Genomic DNA, 22,383 nt, shown 5'->3' with positions numbered 1-22,383 from the left:
GTAACGGCGCACGATTGACAAAATGGTTGACTCAAGGCGATCTCATTAAGACAGTTGCGAGACAGGTGGGAAGAGGACGTAGGCCGTGAACTTTCAAACAAGGAATTGGACACCATACTGGGATACTCCAAGAAAGTATCTCTTAATCAATAATTTAAATTTATTCAATTGATGCTATTGCACAGAGTTTATTTAACCCCACGCAGATTGTGGGCTATGTTTCAAGGGGTGAATGATTCCTGCCCACGCTGCCACGCACCAAATGCAGGGCTGATACACATGATATGGGACCGCCCTCATCTGGGACACTACTGGGCGACGATATGCAAAATACTATCCGATATAGCCCCGGTGCGTCATAACGACACCTTGGAATACTGCATACTGGGATTAGGGCCCGGTGAAAAGAAGGGAAATTCCACCTGTCGATTTGCTAATCTCGCACTCCTTTTAACTCCTTCCACGCTCATGACGAGCCCAGCTCGTCATGCAGTAGCCTGCTGCTACACTCATGACGAGCTGAGCTCGGCATGAACTAATGGAAATGAGCCAAAGCCAGCGCAGCAGGGGAATTCCCATAGCATTGAAGGTGTTAACTAAAAGAGCCATAACCACACAATGAAAAGGCACTAGGGCCCCGTCCCTACAGGACTGGCATACGGAAGTGGTGAGATGGGATAAAGCAGAGGGGGGTGAAGTTAAAAGAGAGGAATATAGGGGACTACAAAAAACACCGATCTCCTTGAGCTGGAATGCAATGTTAGAGCAATATGCTGCGATAGATATATTATCCTACTAGGGAATGATGTCACTATTAACCCTTTGGCTGCGGGGGTTATTCCCCCGCTGTGCTGGGGGGCAGGGGAGCGCGCACAGCGCCCCAGTGCTCATGACGAGCTCAGCTCGTCATGAGCCAAGGTGCTCGTGTGCTCATGACGAGCTTAGCTCGTCACGGCCACACCCGCTTCCTTAGAACGCTCAGCACAGCAGGGGAATGAGAAATTTCCAAGTTCACACAAAGGAACGTTTCAATTCTATTAAGGACGCAGAGGTGAGTATTTTGCTTGTCCTTTCTCCATTTTATTGGACAGCACGTTAAAAGAATAAAGAAAAACATCATCCATGAACTACCTTAACCAACATGGCAGCGGTAGTCATGGTAGCACATTAACCAATTACAGTCCATACAACAGCATAAAGGAATCCCACGTCGGTAGTCCTTCCTCTTTCGTTGCTGCTGCTGGAAAGCAGTCCTCTACCCTCTAGTCCGTTTACTGATTGGAGCCTAGGGAAGAGAAATAATAATAATATCTCGTCCAGAACAATGTTGAAAAGAATCTAACACATTGCAATGGGAATAAGTAAAGATAATTGCAGTAAAAAACAAGATCGAGCAAGTAAAACATAACAATTTTTTTTTAAAGTAATTTTTATTGCAGATTTACAGTACATCTGATATCTCAAAGTAATCATTGCTTTTTCTACCGTCTTTCGTTCTCCCTGCTATTTTGTTCCGTACACAGCCATTTAGCCCACATCCCGGAGGTCGGGCGGCGTTCTGCAGAATGATATGCCAAATGTCTAGTATCATAGCAATTACGTTCTTTCCATCAGGAAAGTGTGTACTCCTGCTTTTGTAACTGTTCCCCCCCCCATGGCTCTTGCCAGAATACTTTTAACTCAACATCCCCCCCTTCCCCCCATACCCCCTCCCCTTGATCCCACCATCCACATAGGAATGCTCCTGTTTGACTGCCTTCATGGGTTTTTCCAGGAGTTAGTGCTCATTTAGTCGCGTGGTGTACCTGGTGTGCCCTGAGGGCTGTCATTGTTTGTATTCTGGGCCTCTTCGTCCTCTTGTAATGTGCTATCTCTCAGTGCCTGCACCATCATTTCCCACGCTGCCGCTGTGTCCATTGCTCTTATGTCTGGCTTTCAACAGGCTGCTTGGTATCGGATCGTACTTTCACAAGCTGCCCATTTCAGTAACTCGTTCACCCATCTTCTGTGTGTAGGATCCACCTTCGCTTTCCATACCCTCGTAATTTCTCTCTTGGCTAGAATTAATCCCATATCTATAAATTTACTAGTGGTTTTATTCTTAGGTGTATGTGGGAACCAGTGCAGTATGCAGGTCGCCATATCAAAGTTCACTGTTCTGTCTGTGACCTCGTTAAGCGCCTCACCAATCGCCTGCCAGTAGTCATGTAGGTCAGGGCAGGACCATAACATATAGTCCAGCTCCGCTCCCTCTAGAGTGCATCGTGGGCATCCTGCCTCGAATACCCCAAAGTATTTCTTAATTTTGCCCGGTGTCATGTAGGCTCTATGCAATATGTAAAAGTGAATCTGTTGGAATCCCGCGTTTCTCGTGCTCTTGCGAGCCCGTCGCACTATTTGGGCCCAGGTAGTTTCCGGGATATCCCTGCCGAGATCTACTTCCCACTTGGCTTTTAGCGCAGTGAGTGGCGGTAGGTTCTCCCGTAACATTCTGGAGTATAGGCACATTACTGCCTTATAAGTCCCGGCCGCCATCATTGTGTATTGGCAAGCCATGGTGGTAGTTGGTTCCATCAAGCCCCCCTTCCAATGTGCCTGAATGGCCCTCGTCACTGCTGCATGTAATAAATAACCTCCTTGCGGAAGGTCATATCGCTCCTGAAGATCCTGGTAGGGTATCAGTGCCCCTTCCTCATATAAGTCGCCAATCACTTGTAACCCCGCATCCTCCCACTGCTGTAACTGTGACCAATCTCCCCAATGTGGGAGCGCGGTCACCATCCCTAACGGGATTTCTGGGGCATACGGGTGTTGTGTACCCGCTCGGCGTTGCGATCGGTTCCAACACAGACGGAACGTCTGTTCCTCAAGAGTTAGGTCTTTCAGGGCAATCTTCTGTTGCAGAGTTATGTACGCTAGTACATGACGTGGCGTTCCCCTATCCCTTTCTTGTTCCGGGCCACGGAAAACTCTCGCCACTTCTTGTGTGAAGAGCTGCAGTTGGACTGGGACTGCTAATCCGCCCTCGTCCTTCGGATGGGTGAGCGTAGTCAGTGCCACTCTACATCTTCCCGAGTTCCATATAAAGGAAGTGAGCTGCAACCATAATCTACGGAATACAGAGCTGGGCACCCAAACGAGCAAGGTGCGAAAGTAGCAGAGCAGTCGCGGCAGGGTGATCATTTTTAGTAAGGAAATGCGGCCTGTCGGCGACAGCGGTAGTGTGGCCCAGAACTCCATGTTTCCCCTTAATGTTCTTATGCATCGTCCCACATTGCCCTCTAACATGTCTGCTGCCTTATGGTATATATAGACACCTAGATACTTCAAACAGGTGGGTACCCACTGAAGCTGTAGTCGGTAATTTGGCTGTGGTGTACCTTGGCGCAGCGGGAATAAGCACGTCTTGGACCAATTAACCTTTAATCCTGAGATCTCACCAAATCTTGCTAGTAACCTCTCCGCCCCCTCCAGTGCTTTTTCGCGTTGTCTAGAAATAACAGCAAATCATCCGCATAGAGCGAGATATGCTGTAGGCCCCTGCTGCTGTCTAGGCCTCTGAAATGGTTCCTTGTCCTCGCCTCCGCTGCTAGGGGTTCAATCGCCAGTGCGAACAACATGGGAGATAAGGAGCACCCCTGTCTGGTACCCCGCTCCACCGGGTATTGTTGTGATATAAGGGGGCCCACTCGCACTCTAGCCACTGCTGCAGTGTACAACACCCTGGTCCATCTAATGTATCCCTCTCCTAGTCCGAACATTTCCATAGTTTTGTATAGGTATTCCCATTCCAGGCTATCGAATGCTTTCTCTATGTCTATGGATAGCACTAGAGGTGTCTGGGCATTCGTGTATGTGTCTTCCAACAGCCGTGTGAGTCTTCTAATGTTTATGGTAGTGTTGCGTGCCGGTATAAACCCAGATTGATCTGGGTGAATTAAGATAGGCATATGCTGCAACAGTCTAGTTGCGAGTATGGCACTCAGGATTTTATAGTCTGTAGTCAGCATGGATAGCGGCCTATAGGAGGCCGGATTACTGCTCTCCCTCCCCTGTTTTAATAATGGGATCACTAGCGCTTCCCGCATAGACTGCGGGAGGCAGCCAGCGGTTTTGGCCTCATTGTACACCGCTTGGAGGCGGGGTGCAAGGATGTCTGAGTATTTGCTGTAGAATTCAATGGGTAATCCATCTAGCCCTGGTGTTTTGTTACGGGCCATATGTTTAACCGCTGCCTTGATTTCGCTAACCTCTATGTCCCTGCTCAGATCTTCTGCCTGTTCCTGTTCCACTTGAGGCAATTGTAGGTCCTCGAGAAACCTATCAATGTCATTACCAAGCCCCACTAGTGTACTCTTATAAAGGGCCCCGTAGAAATTTTGGAAAACCTCTAGTATCTCAGTCTGGGTGTATATCATTTGTCCTTCCTCCCCTTCACTCTGTCTTTGAGTTTGTCATGTTCTGCGTGGAGAAGGCCCAAGCCCGTGGCCACCTGCGCAATGTCCTGTTGTAAGGCGTCTCTGGTCGCCGCGATGGCCTCCAGTATCCGGTCCTGTAGCTGCTGTAGATCTGCTGGTCCCGTCGAGCTCCCATCTGAGGTCTCCGTTGATGTTGCCCCCTCTGTTTTCCCTTTAGGCTTCCCCATGTTTGCCACTAGGTGCTGTGCCGGCTCCACTTGCGTGTGATTATGGCTCTGCTAGCGCCACTGTTTACAGAGATGTTGTTCTCCGACAACACTAGCCTCAGTTGGACCTCAGGTGCGTAGGCCCTTTCTGGGACCGGGTTATGTTTACTAGCGGAAGGGTGAGCAGCGGGGTTTCCCTTCTGGGCTCCTTGCACCCACCTTGGTACCTAGCCGGAATTTTGGGTGCGGCTCGTGGGGTTCCCAGGCCCCTGGGCAATCCTCACGGGTTCTGTCCACTTACAGGCCTCTAGTCCAGTTGTACTGTTGCGGTGCTTGCCTCTCTGCCCTTCGTCGTCGGTGCTCTTCCAGTGCTCTGCGCCGAGCACACCGCTCGCGGCCAGGGCCTTCCAGCTGCCACTGGAGACTGTCCTCGTGGCTTATCGGCCTAGGCTCTGTTTTTCAGACATGCAAAGGTTTTGCCTCAGGTGGTCCCCGTGCCAGGGATCCGGGGGGGGTCGTCTGCCGACTCTGTCGCCCAGGAGCACTGTTCGCAGCGGCTGCTAGCGACAGAGCCTCTTCTTCCCACCTTCCGTCATTCACTCGGCAGTCGCCGTCCCGTCTGGAAAGCACGGGGACCCCTCCTACCTTCACCGACCAAGCAGGGCGGCTTTGTTGCTTCCGTCGAGCCCCTAGTTGCTGCCTCGGTCCCCCTTCAACACCTCTCAGTGGGTTTGGCACGTCGGCTCTTCGGTTGTGCTGCCTCGTAGACCGGTCCTCTTTGTGGCCTCAGTCCCGACCAGGGCCGGTGCTCGGCGAGCTCCGTTCGATTACCGCGCCGCCATTGTTTAAGCGGTCCTCCCGGCAGGCTGAGTCCCAGCTCGATCGGGGCCGTTGAATCGGGTATCGGGGTCACCGCCGTTGAGCCTGTTTCCTCCTCCGAGGGTCCTCTCTCTGTGTGTGGCTGGCGCCCCCAAGCAGCACTCCTCCGTTCAGTGCGGCTTCTGTTTCTTCGCGGTCTCGGCCGCGTCCTCCATCTTGGATGCTCGCTTACTTCGATCGGCGTTCGCGGGTGTCTCCCGCTCGGCTGGCTCCGTGCGTGGGCTCAGGGGAAATGCCCCGCGCTTATTTTATCCGCAGCGTGCCGGGGAGAGCAGCCACGGGCACCCCAATGCTCGGTTTCAGGATTCATTCGGGGGATCGGGCGCAGAGCTCCGAGCTCACGCAGCCATCTCCCTCAGCGACCAAGCCACGCCCCACCCAAGTAAAACATAACAATCAAATGTATACATCAATACATAGGAAAAATTTACTTCCCTCATATGAAGAAACAATTACTGGAATCCATAGGTCTGGGAGGGAAGGCTAGATAAAGCCAGGGTGGGAAAATCCTCGCCTCCGCGTCCTTAATAGAATTGAAACTTTCCTTTGTGTGAACTAGGAAATTTCTCATTCTATGTCAGGAAGCGGAGGCGAGGATTTCGCTTGTTTAAAGCTTACTCACCACCAGAGAAGCAGCCTCATGGATTGGCTTAAAATAAAACTTTTTGAAAGTTGAATCCGAAGACCAATCCGCTGCATTCATAATATCTTCCAATCTGCCCCCATCTTGGACAGCCTTGGAAGCCATAGCGCCTCTAGTGGAGTGAGCGCCGAAGTTTGTAATGGTAATACCAGCCTCAGACATAATCCACCTGACCCATCTGGCTATGGTAGGAGAAGAAACCGCCTTGAAAGGTTTCTTTATTGGGGGGTGGACTTCTAAAGTCACATCTTCATAAGTTTTGAGGCAACGAACAACACATAGTTTAGGTGAATCCGGAAAAGCTGGATAAGATACTGACCTGGTATTGCACTTAGTTCTTCTGGAGACAGTAAAAGTAACCCCGTCAGGGGTAAAGACTCTGGCAGAAATATCAAGGGCACGAACATCAGAAGTCCTTTTGCAAGAAATTAGACAGAGGAGAATAGCCAATTTAACCGAAAGCTCCTTGCGTGAAAGGTACTCATTATCGTGCCAGGATAGAAGGAATCGCAAAACCACATTCACATCCCAAAGACCGGAATAACGAGGTTCCGGGGGACGTGAAAGACGAATACCCTTGAGGAGTTTGCAAACCCAAGGATGCTCTCCAACAGGAGAACCATCCACAAGGGCATGACCCGCAGAAATTGCTGATCTGAAAGAATTGATGGTACAGTATGCAAGTTTGTCGTGAAAAAGCTTAGCAAGCAAGTTAATTACTTCTGTCACGGAAGAGCCCACGGGATCCAGGTGTTTTGCCACACACCAACAAACCCATCTGTTCCAGGCAGATCGGTATTGTTTAGTGGTACTAGGGGCCCAGGCTCGCTGAATGAGGAGTTCAGCGTCTCTCAAAAGTGAGTCGTTAGACCAACGTCCCCTGAAATCCTCCAGGCCATGAGACGTAGATGGCCTTGGAGAACCAGGGGGTGTGGATGACCCAATGGATCCGTCAGAATGAGGTCGAAAAACGGCAACCGAAGAGGTCTGTCCCATGATAACTCTAGAAGGGACGGGAACCAACATTAAGACTTCCAGATCGGAGTAATCAAGATTAGAGAGGCTCGTTGTCTGCGGACCTGGGCTGCTACCCTCTGAATGAACAGGAACGGGGGAAATGCATAAGCTAGGAACTTGGACCAATCCTGCAGGAAGGCATCTACTGCTTCCGCACCTGGGTCCAGCTTCCAGCTGTAGAACCGGGTAAGCTGGGCGTTCCACCTGGACGCAAACAAGTCCATCACTGGAAGGCCCCAAAGATCCAAAATCTTTTGAAACACAGAAGGATACAGTTTCCAATCGCTGGCATCCCGAAAATTCCTGGATTGCCAGTCCGCCACTGAGTTCAGATCGCCGGGGAGATACTCCGCCATGACAGAAATCTGACGTAGAAGACAATAGTTCCAGAAATCCTTTGCGAGATCCGCTAGGACTTTGGAATGGGTGCCGCCCAGTCGATTGATATATCTGACCGCAGTCGTATTGTCCATCCGAAGAAGGACACAACAAGAGACTTTGGTCGTGGTGAACGAACGGATGGCGAACAAACCCGCAAGGAGTTCCAAGCAGTTGATGTGGAGATGAAGTTCCTCCTCCGTCCATCTGCCTCCCACCGAAAGGGAGCCGCACCGGGCTCCCCATCCCTGGCGACTGGCATCTGATTCGATCACAAGATCTGGACGGGAGCCGAAGATCGCCTTCCCGTTCCATGCATCCATGTGATCCAACCACCATAGGAGTTCCGATCTGGCTTCCGTGGACAAAGAAATGAGTTCCAAGTACGTGAGACCTTTGCGAAGATGAAACGCTTTTAGTCTCTGGAGAGCCCTGTAATGAAGCAGGCCTGGATCGATGAAGACAGTAAGCCCACTATCCTGGCCAATTGACGGAGAGAAATCCGGTCCCGACGAAGGACCTTGCGAATCTCCTTCTTGATCTTGGAGATTTTTTGAGAAGGGAGATGTAGCGTTGCATCCGTCGTCCTTATCAGAAAACCAAAGAAAGTCATTTCCTGTTGAGGGACTGAGTCTGATTTCTGGGCGTTGATGATGAACCCCAGAGATTGAAGAAGAGATATGGTTATCTGAAGATGGTGCAGAAGAAGATCCTTGGACTGATTCATTAAAAGAATATCGTCCAAGTAAATTATTAGACGAATTCCCATGGTGCGAAGATGTTCTACAACGGGTCTCAGGAGTTTGGTAAAACACCATGGCGCTGAGGAAAGACCAAAGGGGAGTGTACGACACTCGTAGACCTGATCCCTCCAGAGAAACTGGAGGAATCGACAATGTGGAGGGAAAATTGGAACCGAAAGATAGGCATCCTTCAGGTCCAAACATACCAACCAGTCGTTCCTAAGAAGAAGGTCTCTCAATAGATGGATGCCCTCCATCTTGAAATGTCTGTAAATCAGCCATTTGTTGAATGAACGAAGGTTGATGACTGGTTTGAACCCTTTGTCTTTCTTCTCGACCAGAAAGATGTTGCTGAGAAAGCCGTTTGGATGAAGAGAAGATGGAATGATGGCGCCTTTTAGCAGCATAGCCTGTACCTCTAAATCTATGAGCTCCTGGTCTGCGTGTGAAAAAACCAGTGGACGGGTTCGCGAGAGGTGAACGGGGGAACCGTAAAACTCTATGCGAAATCCCTGAACAGTTTCCAGAACCCAAGGATCTGATGTGAGAGCCGACCAGGCCTGAAGAAACAAAGCAATCCTTCCCCCCCAGACGTACCGGAGAAATGATGGAAAAGCTTACCGTTGAATCCCTTGGGAGTTGAACTGATTGCCACCACGTCCTCTGCCTTGGCCTTTGCCTCCATGGGACGGATAGAAGGAACCTCGTCGTCCGTCGTTCCATCCATTATTCTTCCTGGGCTGACCCTTATTGGGGTCTTGCTGGAACTGGCGGCCGGAAGAGCGACCCCTGCCTCTGCCGGCCCCGCCAAAAACCTTCTTTGGAAACATCTTTTTCATTGAAGCTTGTGCTTTATCTAAGGCGGAGAAAGTTGCCACAAACTTCCCAAGTTCTTTCACAAAAGGGTCACCGAACAAGGCACCTTGCGCCACTGAACCTGCCTCAGAAGAGGATAACTAACCAAGCTTGGGATCAATTTTTAGTAAGAGTGACCGACGACACTCCGCAGAGAGAGCACAGTTGGCATTGCCAAGGAGACACATAGCCCGCTGTGCCCAACTCGCTACGTCATCAACTGGGAGTGGCATACCAGTCTCTTTGGAGCGTTGGGAAAGCTCAATGATTTTCGTAAGGGGACCTACAACGTCCAACAACTTGTCCTGACAAGCTTTCCAGGATCTATCTATCCCTTTTTTAGGGTCTTTAACGTATTTGGCAAAAAACGTGCATAATTTTGGGTCAATCTCAGGAGTGGCCGCCACCCTATTGGGAAGAGACGGGCGTGGGCACTCCGAGCGTAGACGCAATCGCACGTCCTGAGAGAGCGGTTGCCAAAGCTTAGCGGCTACGTAGTCCGCCGTAGATTTCTCGGGAACCCACTCAGAAGAACGGGGTCTGAAAATAGTGGTGGCGTCTGAAAATAGTGGTAGGGTCAAACATGTCTGGGGGAACCAGGTCACCTTCACCACAATCTGAGACATTAGATTTAGGGCGCCAAGACCTACTAATATCCGACATATCTTCGGAGGATTCATCCTTGTCGTCATCAGCATAGTCATCCTAGTCATCTACTCCCTCTAGGGGAAACCCTTCCTCCGGGTCAAGGTCCTGGGTGGTAGCACCACCAATATCCCTGGGTGAGTCGTCCCCCCGGAAGGGTGCGCTTCTTAGCGTGCGCACACTCTTATGAAAGACCTCTGCAAGTCTGCTGAAGCCTTCCAGGTGCCCCGCGTCACGCTTCTTGGCCGTGCGTGGAGGTACAGAGAGTACGCCACTGGGCCCAGCCCCACTGTCTCCCAACATGCCTGAACCGGTTTTAAATACATGGGCAGACAGTTTATTGACGCTGTCCTGCAGAGGTGCCAACGCCTGGGCAATAGCCGAAGACAGGAGTCTGTCCACCTCTGCAGGAGGGCGCAATAGAGGCTGTTGAGGCTGTTCAGAGTCAACAGCCACATAATCATGTTCCTGACGAGACTGCATTTGCGCAGAAGACTGGACACCCATAAAACAAAAAACACCCCAAACTAATTATGAGGGAGGTTCCCCAACACAGGCACCCAAAGGCCACAGAAATTAAAAAGTGTTAAAATAACTCGTCAAACTTTAAGTGACTGAGAAGGCCAAATTTTAATATGTCAGAAATCAGTCACCAAATAATGTCCTGCCGCTTAAAAGCAGCGTCAGTGTGGGGAACGAGGCAACAATACAAAAGCGAAGCGCCAAGCCTCTGCGCGTGTTCACCACAAGCGCGGAGAAAGCGCTGTGGAGAAAGCCTGTCAGTGTCTTAGGAGACGACGCTAGAGACCGCGCACGCGCGAAACAGAGACGCTCGGGCAAGAAGCCTACCGCGTTGGTAAAACCAATCAAGAACAGCTTGCAGAGCAAGGCAACAATTCCAATAGAATAAAGAAAACCAAAAAAAGCTGTTGCAACAATATTCTCAAACTGCCACGCCACAAGAATAAGCTGAGAGAAAAACGGGACTTATCTTGACGCGGCAGCAATGGAGAGAGAGGAAGGACTACCGACGTGGGATTCCTTTATGCTGTTGTATGGACTGTGATTGGTTAATGTGCTACCATGACTACCGCTGCCATGTTGGTTAGGGTAGTTCATGGATGATGTTTTTCTTTATTCTTTTAACGTGCTGTCCAATAAAATGGAGAAAGGACAAGCAAAATCCTCGCCTCCGCTTCCTGACATAGAATTAGCCCCGCGTGTGAGCTTTCTAATGGCCATGACGAGCTGAGCTAGTCATGAGCACACGAGCACCGTGGCTCATGACGAGCTGAGCTCGTCATGAGCATGGGAGGGGTTAAGGGGCGGCTTGGACCACTACCACAAGGCACATGGGCTTCTCATGCCACTTGTGGGTAGTTGTTCAGCGAGACTGCTTTGTACATCTCAGACAGACTGTGGAACTGAGATATATACAAATTTCATATAGATATGTGTCACTGCTACTATAGCTGTTTATTGCCCAGTGTGAGGGGGAGGGATGGTGGGTAAGTTTTGTTAGGTTGATGTAAATGTAATGGATATTGATAGAGATAATTGATCATGATAGGATATGCTGGATTACTAGTGTAGACAACAATGTCGAGAATTACCTGTACTCGCTTGCGATTAATGATTCATATGACGGTTTTAGACTTCTGGGCATAGTTAGGCAGGAACTTTCGTGGACCTTCGGCAATATAGATGTGCATTTTTCTGATCTGCTTGAAATCACGTGTAACCAAGTTATGTACTACTGTGATCGTGCTGTGCTCTATAATGTATAACGGATTATTGGGTAAAATCAATAAAAACAACAACAACAAAAAAGAAGTGATTTGAGAATTGGTTCGGTGTCGTATCTAAGGGGCATATGTATGAAGAAACCATTATGCGAATCTAAAGTTGCGATTTTTAGGCAATCACAAAGTGCAATGTATGTAGGATTTGCCAAATATTTAGTGAATCTTACATATTCCTTATTTGCGAATTGCAAATTGAGATTCGCAAATAAGGAATACCTTGCCATTCATTCGAATGAATGGGAAGACATTCTCAATTTGCGATTCCCAATTAGAGAATCGCAAAATGAGAATGCAAGTTAAAGGGTGCCAGGGTGTCAAAAGGACACACAGTTGCACATTTGAAATATGTATGGGTAAACATGTGGCACACAAACATGCCCTAAGGGCATGTATGTGTGTGGCACATGGCACTTTGAAAAAAGCAGGGAAGTACTTTTTTCAAAGAATTGGCAAATTACCACCATCTTGAAGTTGGTGATAATTTGCGAATTCGCACAACTTAGCTGCTTTCCACATCGCATTTAAGGAATCGCAAAATAGAGAATCGCAATTTTGCGATTCTCTTATTTGCAATGCCATTTTGGGATTCTGAGAATCAGCCCGTTTGCAAACGGGAAAAGGGCATGATACATATGCCCATAAGCTTATATGTATATATATGAGTGGTGTCAATGTATTGGTACATCTTAACTCTTATCCTCGGAATTCTTTATTTAAGGGTTCACCACATTAAAATGCCAAGAATTAATGCCTGATGCAATGCATTAGGGGAGCAAAGGGGTCTGTAGAATGTTCTTCCATATTTTTTACTATTATTTTATCTGACAAACGGGTAGATTTAACCAGTTAATTAACATACAGACTATTCTGATACAGTTGCAAAAGATGTTGATGTGAGTCAAATGACCGACCGTCTCAAATGCTGCAGATAGATCTAGTAGTTATTTCAGGCCAAGCCTGTCCTCTGAAAATGTATCAAATGAACGATTTAAACGAATCTGGAGGACCATGGTGCTGTGTACTGTTTTATTACACTGGTTCTGTGGGAGACAGGGTTACCCCATCAGTATTTGGATGAATGCTCAGCACCTGTCCATAACTGTGATTGGCTGGCCATGCCTTTATTTACATATGCCCTTTTGGGTCCCATGGAGGCAGAGAGATGGCATCTTCTTTGGTTGTGTTGACCAGCAGGGTCATGAGACCCTGATATCAAGGGAGCCTGACAGCAACTGCAGGGCTGGAGCCAGAGTCCATCTGCACTGCTCGTCCCTATGAAGAGATTTAGAGTTAGACAGAGCAGCAGTTTTTAAGCGGGGCGCGAGCTGTGTACGACATACCTATCATGCTGAGGGCTAGGACGCCGTGAGAGATCAGGAACCCAGCCCTGCAGTGCCCGTCTCGCCCCACAGATGTGCATAGGTGGGGTGGACTGAATACTTTGTGGTAGATCCCGTGCTGTGCCTTTCATCCATTTTCTTGTCTGTATCACCGGCTGCCCGTGACAGTCCGTCCATAGAAACGATCCACGTTTTCCACCTAGAGTTCTCCATGTTCACATCTGCCGATTATTAATCTAGAAGAGAGTTAGCAAGGGAGCACTGGACAAGTCAACTCATTCAGCTGCATGCTAAGCCTCAGTCGCTCTACAGGGAAATACCAACTTGCTAACCAGTTTTTGAAATTTCAAATAAATGATTCCGGTTTGAAAGGGTTTTTAATGTATCCATTTTGCCTATGTTTTGATAACAGGACCAGAGGAAGTTCCTTACTTCATGGAAGGAAGCGAAAGCCCCAACAGTACAGGCACAGGTAAAGTATACATTCCCAAGTGGTCACATGGCTTGGTTTTGAAGCTATACCTGCCCCTGGTGTTGCATGTTTGGGGTCTGATAGACATGTTGTTGGAGAGGTTGCCAGAGGGATTCTATTGCTTTATCTTGTAGGAGAACAGCAGAAGAGAAAGCCCACTTATCAGTTGCAGAAAAGGCTGTGAGTACACAGGAGCCCTGGTTGTAGTATAGAAGGTGAACAGAGGGTAAAGGGAACCTGTTTTAATTAAACGATTCCCTCTTGGTAAGCAGGAGTCAGGTAAGTGGAATGTCTAATATCTAAGGGGGTTTGAAGTGTTGGGGAGGAGTTACTGATGCATCAGAGAGAGAGCTGCTTTCAGAAGTCACAGGTCTACAACTGGAATAGATGATGGAGTCATGTGAATCTGACCCCTGCTCGGGAACCTGGCGGGCTGGGTCTAATCACATCTCCATCCATACAGTGGTGTGCGAATAAGATAAATCCATAAATTCCTTTAATTGTCGGTCTACTTTTGTTACTGCAGCTGATTGAGCTAATTTCCTTTGGTTTGCCTGTTGCCTGCATGCCGCCGGACCTGCTTTGTGCCCGCCAGGTACTCGGAGGGGAAAACTACACTCCCCAAGCTGCGTAGTGGCGTGACCAGTGCCGAACATCATTGTACGTGCCAGGAGGCTCTTAAATTGTGGCTAGGGCTCCGGCAGCGCGGGAGTTAATTTCCTTTGGTTTGCCTGTTGCCTGCACGCCGCCGGATCTGTTTTGTTCTGTGCCCGCGAGGGACTCGGTGGGGAAAACTACACTCCCAAAGCTGCCAAGCGGCGCGACCACCGCCAAACGTCATTGTACGTGCCAGCAGGCGCTTAAGTTGCGGCCAGGGCTCCAGTAGCTCGGGACGCGTGTGGGCATGCCCGGGCCACACCCGGGCGAAGCCCGGGCCAAGGGCGGACCCATCGGCGCCCGCAGGAGGCTGGGCTGGGCCACCCCTTTAAAATCCTGTTCCTGGTCTAAGGTACTATTGTTTCCTTTATTCCTTTTATATCGTCGTAGTGCCCTCTAATAACTATGGTGAGATGGAAGGTTCCTTTGGAAAAAGCAGGTGGAGGGAGTGTGGCAACTCTTGATGCGTTCCTGATTAGAGCAGCAAGCGTTCTCTCTCATGAAATAGAGCTGACAGAGAGACGCATGTCCATGGAAACACTTCTTGGCCACAGGTAATTTTCAGGAAGCACCGACGAGAATGCCTCTCTTACCCCTAGGACACACATAGCTTGCTTAATCTCCACAACGGCCCCTCGCGGCGGGATGCCTAGCTTTCACCTTGCGGATACCCTGCCGGGGTTATCTCACAGGGGAATACCAGGACGGGTTCCCTAAGCAAGCGCTTAGAGACCGGTTGGTGATATGCGCTATATAAATTCCTGTACATTTACATTTACATTTACCTGCCACTACTTGATGATCTCCCGCCTGGTCAACAGGAGACTTCACCAATTACTCAATTGACATCTACTTCGAACTCGAGGTATATAGAATCCCCACCCCCTACCAGCTTAGCAAACGACCCTCCTCCAAAAGCAACGTAAGGGTCATGGGATCGTTAAACCCAAACAACCTAAACCCGCAAGAGTGACCAAACCCAGAGCAGTCCACGCCAAGACGGCTAGAGTGGACATTGCGACAGAGTAGATGCCACAAATTACAAGTATCTTGACCCGAGAGTTAGTACCGGAGGACGGTTTTTGGGCAGAAATTACTAAATTGTTGACCACTCTTCTTGACCCCTTTCTCCTTAAACTGACTAAAATTGAAGAGACTAGCTGGCCTTGAGTCCCGTCATCAACCTTGGTCCAAAATGCGGACTTTACCCATTCAGTTTTGGACAAGCTACAAACTAATATTTAATATCAGACTCCAGCTCTTGTAAAATGCGGCTGCTAGGCTACTAACGGGCATACCAAGAGATGGACTTCGACAATTGCACTCGCTCCCAGTAACAAAACAAGCATAATTCAAAGCGCTGTGTACTGTTTTCAAGTCGTTGATGGGTAGTGGCCCTGAATTTCTGAGCAGATGCTTTAAATGGTATGTCCCGGGTAGAGCGCTGCGCTCCTCGGAAGGAAAGCTTGTAGTTGTCCCCCGAGTGAAAAAAGCCAACTGGGGCCGCAGCAGCTTTTCCTGTTGTGCTGTGAAAGCCTGGAACAGCCTGCCGACGCATCTTAGGCATGCCACTGAGCCTCTTCCTTTTAGGAAGAGGCTGAAGACATGGCTATTCTCGGTATAAGACATTTTCCCATTGGATTGAGTGAGACAGTGCTCAGCGCCAGGACACCTTTGGGCATAAGTGCGCTTTAAAAGCTCCAATAACATTACATAACATATCTGTGCGGGTGTGAATGCGACTGTTTTACGGCCTTTGAGCATCTCTTCAAGCACATCCGCAATGGATGGTTTGGCTTCTTTGGTTTATGAACAATCCCACACACAATCAATGGCCCAACCTTCATCATTCAAGGATATAGGAGAGATGGTAGACCAGGAGCATCAGGGGGCCGAGGGCCGGGGGAATCAAGAACAGCACTTCATCGACTAAGACCAGATCATCCCTCTGCAGTAATGGCAAATAATATCCCACAGCAATGGGTTCACCTTCCACTGGCAGTTCCCCTCTTGTGCTGGTTTTGGTCAGTGTCTCCCTTCTGCGGGATAATCAGAATGAATCTACCATGCAGTTAATGGACAAATGCCTGCACTGGCTATCAAATCAGCCCATGGAATGGGGAATGGGGAGCCACCAGTTAGCCAATAAAATCATTATGGCCAGGAGTGTGAGGTGAGTGCGAAATTCAATGAAAACCCTCACTGGGGACTGCGTAGTGATACATTTTAATAACCCTTATACTGGCCCTTTCCTTCTTAGAAACCTTGAAAGACCTTGCTCTAGGAACATGCAGATTATGCCTTTAGCACTGGAGCATTTCTATAAACAGGGCCTAACTACAGGAATTGAACAGAGGGGTAGGTTAATATTAGGACAGCCCATGTGACGACACATAGAGTAACCAAATATTGCACAGGGGGTCATGCTCTATAACAGATTCGCCCCCCTTTCTGATCTGGAAGCATGCGATTGACCGATTTTGGAAAAGGGGGTGGTGATGGACAGAGTTTCTGATTGATGCAGAATACTCCTACCCAGTCAAGAGATCAGGGCTTGATCCATCACCGTTTTTTAGCTCACTGCACCATCCCAGCTCAGAACCTGGCTACATGCAAATCAGTCTGTTCCTGTCCCAGTGCATGATGGGAACAGGGCAAACCAAACTACCAAGCCAATTCTTATACTGGGCATGCGATTGACCACCAACACCTACCTACCCATCGCCCCCCAAATTGGCCAACACTGCTCCTATAATGCATGTTCCCCACTCGCCCCTTTTCCCCAGCAAATAGGGGAAAGAAATATGATAAGCCTAGTTACATGAAATGTGGCGGGAATCGCTTCAAAGGCAGGAAATGAGGATTGGCTTAATCATTGGCAAATGATGGACATTATCTGTTTCCAAGAAACCTGGTCTTAGAGCCAAGTTTTTTGCTTTGGGATTCACACTATTCACATACCTGCAGTGCCCTCTGCGTCAGGCAGAGCTAAGGGTGGTCTACTAACCTTAGTTTCTAATACACTATCGGTACAAGTAAAACAGGTGGGCCCCCAGAATAACTACTTCCAAATTCTCTGAATGGAGTTTACAAATGATGACCACCGGATATTAATTAATTTTTATAATAATGATTTTGGGGGCAATATGAAATGAGTGGTAGGCGATTTAAATAATGAACTTCGACTAATTAACTCACAAACACAGAAGGGTCTTCCTAGCATAATCTGGCTGGGGGATTTTAATACCCATCTGTGTAAGTAAAATGAGGTTAGTGTGTGTGGGATGGATGATCCGCACGGCAACCCCCTTTCACACTTTACACATAGTGAATATGGCGACATGCTCAAGAGGCTACTATACATAAGACAACTGACCGTAATCAATAGTGGCAAGACAGGTCAGATAAAGCCAACATTTAGGAGGACCCAATCGAAGTCCACAATCAATTTTATTTTAGCCTCCTCTGCAATATAAAATAGAGTGGACCATCTTAGCAACACATTTACTTGCCATACCGATCACGCAGTATTACTTATTCACTTAAGTATTTCTCAAAAAGCGAAGGGATATCAACCAATAGTGAATAACATCGCACTATCCAAAAAAAATGGTTACCAAATGAAGTGGGCATAGGTAGAGAAAAGGAATCTGGTTTATGCCATAATAGCCCAAGTAAGGGGGGGGATTTTTTTCACTGCTTGGACGAGGACGCCACTCCCTCCCTTTTAGTCTCCCAGTTTAGAACCCTTCTAACAAAATTAAAAGCCGCACTCACTCGACATAAACAGGCAAACGGCACACTACCTGGTCGTTGGTTTGATTCATCATGCTCGTCAGCAAAGAGTATGATAAGGTGAAGATACCTTCAAGGGATTTCGTTTGTACTAGTTAACAGCACAGAGGCGAGTGATTCTATTTGGTGACCCGTCACAATTTAGGTCAATGGTACAACAATGTAACAATAAAAACTCAATTAATCTAGATAAGTCACAATATGTGATCAAACTAAAGAAGAAAAATAGTGCGGGTGTATATGAAAAAGTTTGTATTTAACACACTTTAGAAATTAAAAAGGGTACAGAATAAATAACAATGTTACAAGAAGCATATATCATAGGAATAAATCAAAACACTTCTTTGAAACGATTGTATACGCTTTTCTTCTTTGCTAAGATTGATCTAACAATTCAATAAGACAAAGCGTGTGTCGACGTTTCGGTCTCTATTGGTAAATCGATGAGACCATCTTCAGGACAAATATTAATTTCTGAAGACCCTTCAGTATTGTTTCAGGGGCGACCTTAATCTTGCCGATCAGTATCGTTGATGCTTAATTCAATGGTCAACGAGGGCTGTGTAACTTTATTCAGTAGGTTCGGAAGGCTGAGTTCGAATGATCCTTACTGCAGGACGTCAGCTAAGAGAGCACTTGATAGTGCCTTAAAAATCCAGCCTAGAGTTACAGCACTGATAAGATCACTTCGTAAAGCAGGCTAGAAGTACACATGTGTAGGAACTAAGGGAGAAGGCCTGGGATGATCTTGAACAAGCCCCAAGCTCACGTAATAGATGGGAGTTTTGGAAGGTCATAATTGCTCCATACTTTAAAGATTTAAAGACCCGTCTCTAGACACACACGTAGCGGAAGATGCGTGGATAGGGCACTTCCAAAGCATCTTCGCATGACAAACTCCCCAAGAGCTCCCTCAACCTGATCTACTGCCCCCATCCAAGCAATCCTGACCTTCTCACTGTATGAAGTGAGAAAAGGACTGGAAGACTGCATTCAAGGGAAAGCCCCGGGACCGGATGGGATCCCAATCGACTTCTTCCAGGCCAACTACGACCTGTGGGTTCCTTTTATAACAAACGTTTTTAATAGCATATCAGTAGAGGATCCCCCTCCATCCTGGAACCACAGTGTAATGGTTCCAATCTTTAAGAAGGGAGACAGGGGCTGTCCCAAGAACCATAGGCCCATCTCCCTCCTGGACATAACCACCAAACTTATGGGTCAGTTGTTGTTAGCCAGGTTGGAGGAGTCTGCACAAGAACGGAATATTTTAATGCAGGTGCAATACAGCTTCCAGAAAGGTAAGGGGACAGTGGACCAATGTTTAAACATCCCGCTTTACATCGACAAATATATGAAGGCCTAAGGTGGGAAGTTATATATGGCCTTCATGGACCTGTCAGTGGCCTTCGATTGTGTCCCATTACAAACTGTGGCTTATGATGGAGGGCATGGGGATCGATCCCCTGATCATCCGTTTTATTCATCAGCTGTACGCCAATGCCACAGCCTCTGTGCGGTTTGGCAGAAACGGGGAATGCGCGCGCTCATTTAGGATCGAGAAAGGAGTCAGACAGGGATTTGTCCTCACCCGATTTCTTTTTTCTATCTACACTAACTGAGTGGAGGTGACCCTGTCTGGTCTGTCTTCAGACGTACCATACTTTGACAATATCTCACTTCCAATGTTGGCGTACGCTTACGATGCAGTCTTATTTGCCAGGGCAGGGGTAGCTCTCCAAAGTCTGATATCTTCGTATGCTTCATTCATGGCTTTATTAGACCTCAGTGTGAATGAATCTAAATCATTCATCATTATAGCTGGAGCTTCTAAAGGCGCGAAAGCGCCGCACTTTCATCTAGCCTCAAAGATAATCGAGATGGTTGACTCCTTCCCATACCTGAGAAACTTGTTTGATAACAAGCAATCCTGGAATAAGCTGGTGGCAGCAAGAGCCCTAGGCATGGAAAGAGGTCTCCAAATTATAAAAGGGTTTGCCCAAAAATTTGGAGCCATCCCTTTGGACGCAATCAAGCCAAAACAAAGGCGGCAGCAACCTATGGGTCCGGAGTTTGGGGAATGGCCCATATCAAACAACTTCAAAAAGATGAAGATACCTTTTTTAAGATGAGGGTTTCATTACCACCCTCAACCTTTAACTATATTTCACACCTCAAATTGGGCCTTCCAAACTTGCTTGACTCTATTAGATTGGCACCCATCCTACTGTGGCTCTCGATCTGGCGCAGGGTCACTGTCAACCTAATTTGTGATTGCTCGAGGGCTATAGCAGGACCGTCTGGCTTAGATACTTGGAGGCGGAATTAAAAGCAGTTGGGCAGGGGGTACTATTTACGAACCACCTCCTCCTGTAGCAAGGTCTCTAAACTGAAAATAACTGAACTATACTTACAGAAGACTAACCTCGATCGTAGGGAAAAAAAACAGGCACCTACAGGCGCTTACAGTTTACGACCAAATCATGCCGAGACCAAGGGAAGGTTATTCTTACCTTTTCTCCATTAATGTAGTACAACACAGATTTATCCTGCTGCGCTTTCGCTTAAATCTAATCCCTTTGATGTTTGGGTTTCCAAAGAAGAGGTTCAAGCATGCAGACCTGGGCCACTTCCCCTGCGACAATTACTCGCTCCAGTCCGACTTACATCTGGTACTGTTTTGCAAGTTTTATTATACTGAAAAAGAAAGGTTCCTCCCTCCAATCTTAAGGCGTCAAAACTTTACGCAATGCAGAGTGGCCCTGTATTTTTTAAAAGCTCTTTCTAACCTCCATGTTTGTTTTATGGTAGCATCTTTTCTGTGGGCTTGTTGGCGAAATAGAAGGGTGAGGGGTGTGCCGCCATGAACTTTAGTACCCATGGATCAAAAATGTACATGTGATTTTGTTTTTAATGATCTGTTTACAAATAGATCAAATAAAGATTTTAATGAATGAATGACTGCAGCTGAATTTGTGCATGAAACAGATTATCCTGACCATAGTCTGCAGTTCAAACACCGACAGTGCAGTTTTCAGCAGATACAGACAGACTGGAACATGTTGTTTCATTCCAAATTATGATTTCAGGTGGAAAGGACACAGAGTGAGTATTCTTTCTTTCAAATTTTTATTTTAAAAATACAGGGTCCTGCAACTGAACTGATTTGATACCTACATTTCCTTTGAATGTAATGGGAGCTGAAGGAAACTAAGGGAGCTAGGACTGATCCCATAAAGTACTATTAATCTTATCTGACTTTCGCGTGTGCAGCACTGGAGGCTGTTGATGTTTTAGTTGAGATGTCGACTAACTTTTCTCGCTTTTAGTGTAACATCAGCTTAAATCAAGAAGTTGTCCCCAAAGGACTCTACAAGACGAGCTAAGGGAGATATAGAATATATGGTTAAAAAAAGTATTGAAGGGCTTGAGTTTTGGGAAACGTGAATGGAATAAGCAATCACTGTGTGGTATAGCATACCTTGAAACCTTGCCCCACACATAAAGCATCTCTGTTCAATCCTGTATCCCTTGCCCTGTCAGTGAATCCTGATATAATGTCCTCAACACTGGAGAATGTAGCGTGGAGTGTTGTTTGTGAATTAGGTGGCTGGAGTGCACGACCGAGAGTCAGAACTCCTGGTGGAGCATGTAAGCCTCATTTTAACTGTATCAGGAATAAAGTAGAAGCCTTTTTATAAACATGTATGAGCCACCCTGCATATGTAAGTCAAAACATTTGTGTTTCCTTCATCCCATCTCCAGTCCTCTTTAGAAGCATTAATAATTTCCCCATAGTTCCATCATCCAAACACAGTTGGGAGGCTCACGGAGGGATGAAAGACGTCGCCGAGTGGATGAAGAACAGCCGCCTGAAACTGAACTCAGACAAGACAGAAGTTCTCATCCTGGGATCATCGCCCTACGCCTGGTATGACTCCTGGTGGCCCCCCGCCCTGGGCACCACTCCCAAGCCAACGGACCACGCACGCAACCTGGGCTTCATCTTGGACTCCTCCCTCTCGATGACCAGACAAGTCAACGGCGTATCATCATCATGCTTCAACACCCTGCGCATGCTTTGTAAGATCTTCCGATGGATCCCCACCGAAACCAGGAAGACGGTTACCCAGGCACTCGTCACCAGCCGACTGGACTACGGAAACACCCTCTACGCCGGAACGACAGCCAAACTTCAGAAAAGACTCCAGCGCATCCAGAATGCCTCCGCACGACTCGTCCTGGACGTCCCCCGACACAGCCACATCTCCGGCCACCTGAGAGACCTGCACTGGCTCCCCGTCAGCAAGGGATCATGTTCAGGCTCCTCACCCATGCACACAAGGCCCTCCACGACCTGTGACCTAAGTACCTCAACAACCGCCTGACCTTCTACGCACCCACCCGCCAGCTACGATCGACCAGCCTCGCCCTCGCCACCGTACCACGCATCCGCAGAGCCACTGCCGGGGAAAGATCCTTTCCTACCTGGCGGCCCTACCTGGCGGCCAAGGCATGGCACTCCCTCCC

The 22,383-nt window shown here is 47.9% G+C and overlaps 1 protein-coding gene across 2 annotated transcripts in view; it reads left to right on the top strand.

Moving 5' to 3' along the window:
• Window positions 1–22,383, top strand: part of LOC147700307 (uncharacterized) — a 100,587-nt gene that overhangs the window by 37,752 nt on the left and 40,452 nt on the right. For both annotated transcript variants that reach the window (XM_086935669.1, XM_086935668.1), the window contains exon 2: window positions 13,342–13,401. In XM_086935669.1, the coding sequence (XP_086791795.1) occupies window positions 13,365–13,401 (37 nt within the window). In that variant the 5' untranslated portion in view covers window positions 13,342–13,364. The remainder of the gene's footprint in view (window positions 1–13,341; window positions 13,402–22,383) is intronic.

Source organism: Lissotriton vulgaris, chromosome 8 (assembly GCF_964263255.1).
Source record: "Lissotriton vulgaris chromosome 8, aLisVul1.2, whole genome shotgun sequence".
NCBI lineage: Eukaryota > Metazoa > Chordata > Amphibia > Caudata > Salamandridae > Lissotriton > Lissotriton vulgaris.
This window is presented reverse-complemented; position numbering and strand designations above follow the sequence as displayed.